Source organism: Dipodomys ordii, unplaced genomic scaffold (genome assembly GCF_000151885.1).
Source record: "Dipodomys ordii isolate 6190 unplaced genomic scaffold, Dord_2.0 Scaffold13, whole genome shotgun sequence".
NCBI lineage: Eukaryota > Metazoa > Chordata > Mammalia > Rodentia > Heteromyidae > Dipodomys > Dipodomys ordii.
The window spans coordinates 15,767,144-15,769,157 of NW_012267229.1; the positions used below are offsets into that span (position 1 = coordinate 15,767,144).

Genomic DNA, 2,014 nt, shown 5'->3' on the forward strand with positions numbered 1-2,014 from the left:
AAAAAACAGATGAAATATTTGTGTGGGGGGGGGGGGGGGGGAGGGGGGAGGAGTGTTGGAGGTGAAACACAGGAATGCCCACAAGGCAGAGGTCAGGAGCCATGCTATGTCCTGCAGGTGCATAGCACTTAGAAGTCCAGGGTACTTTTTCTCCCATGTTGGTAGGTAGAACATCACCCAACGCCAAGGAGGCACATAATCTTCCTTTTGGAAGAAAGGGCTCAATGACTTATTCAATCTCTTCCAATAAGCTGAGTGGCATGAAAGGCCTCTGACTCCCAATGCAGTGCTCTGTCTAGGGCACTGTGGGAAATGTAAGGTAGAGGTGAATTCTTGGCCTCAAAAACCCCCCAAAAAACAAAACAAAAAAACAAAACACTACATCTCAAAGCATTGCCTGACTTAAGACATTACTGGTGTGTAGAACCTAGGGGTAAAAGCTGTATCAGAGGACAGAGCACCAAATAAAGCAGCTCTGCTCTATACCTAGAGGTATAGAGGGAACTGGCACATCTTCAAAGGGATTTCAGCAAAGGCAGACACATTGATTGGTACAGGCTGGTCCACTATGGGATCATGTAACAAAATTTTCAGTTTCTGCTCTAGTCCCAAAGAACCAGAGATCATGGGCCAGCAGGTCTTGAAACAACTACTTCTAGCAAGTAAAATCACAAATGTCCCCAGGGTCCCTTGCTTACTGGGCTACAGTCACAGTTCTGGTTGTGACCATGAAGAACAAGGGCTGATGCTGAGTGTTTCCTCCAAATCAGCTTGTCAAACAAATTATTGAGTCCAGGGATCAGCTTGAACTCAGCAATCATCCTGTGGACCTGGACAAGGAGGGAAGAAGAGAAAGACTATGACCAGTGTGTTTCTAAGAACCAGTAAAGACACATGTGCAGTACAGACCCACAACTTTCCAAACACAAAAAATGTCAGAAAGCTGAGTCTCTATACAACTTGTACTATACCTGACTACATAGAAATACCTGTTAACTTTGCAAATAGTTGCTCAAAATAGCAGTAAGGATATAAATATGAAAAAAATGAAACTGGCCAGCTACTCAGGAGGTTGAAATTAACAGGATCAAAGTTCAAAGCCAGCAAAGGCAACAAAATCTGCTAGACTCCATCTCTAAAATACCCAGCAAAAAGCTGGGCTACAGGTGTGGACTCAAGTGGAATACCAAGCAAACAAGCAAGTAAACAGAGTAAAGCACAAGTTAACCCCAGTACTAGGGAAGAAAAGAAAATTCAGGAGTAGAGAAGCCTTTCTAAAAGATTAAACCTGGAAATCTTAGCAAAATTCACAATAATCTGTACATACAAAGAAATATAATAAAACCAATCACTGGGCTGGGAAGGTGGCTCAGTGGCAGAGTGTTTGCTTTGCATGCATGAGGCCCTGAGTTCACTTCCTCAGCGCATAAGCTGAAAAAGCCAGAAATGGCTGTGGCTCAAGTGGTAGAGCGCTAGCCTTGAGCTGAAGAGCTGAGGGACAGCGCCCAAGCCCAAAGATCAGACCCTACAACTAATAAAGAAACAACAACAACAACAAAATCACTTTGTGAAATACATTGCCAACAAAAATAATTTTTAAGCCAGGTGCTGGTAGCTCATAGCCGTAATCTTGTCTACTCAGAAGGCTGAGATCTGAGGATCACAGTTCAAAACCAGCCTAGGCAGCAAAGTGTATGAGACTCTTACCTCCAAAAAAAAAGAAAAAAAAGAAAATTGAAGTGAGGGGATGAGTTGGGAGAGATGGGGAAAATAATGAAAGGGCGACATTGATCAAGAGAGATGTATTCATAAAGTGATCTGTTAAACCGTAACTTTTTTGTACAAGTACTTAAACATACATACATATATATATGTGTATGTATGTGTGTGTATATATATATATATATATATATATATATATTTTTTTTTTTTTTGTCAGTCAGGGAGCCTAAACTCTGGGCCTGGGCGCTGTCCCTCAGCTCTTCAGCTCAAGGCCAGCACTATACCACTTGAG

The 2,014-nt window shown here is 42.2% G+C and overlaps 1 protein-coding gene across 1 annotated transcript in view; it reads right to left on the reverse strand.

Moving 5' to 3' along the window:
• Trpc4ap (transient receptor potential cation channel, subfamily C, member 4 associated protein) overlaps positions 1 to 2,014 on the reverse strand; it is a 55,528-nt gene that overhangs the window by 13,358 nt on the left and 40,156 nt on the right. The window contains exon 10 of the mRNA XM_013010692.1: positions 699 to 830. Within this exon, the coding sequence (XP_012866146.1) occupies positions 699 to 830 (132 nt within the window). The remainder of the gene's footprint in view (positions 1 to 698; positions 831 to 2,014) is intronic.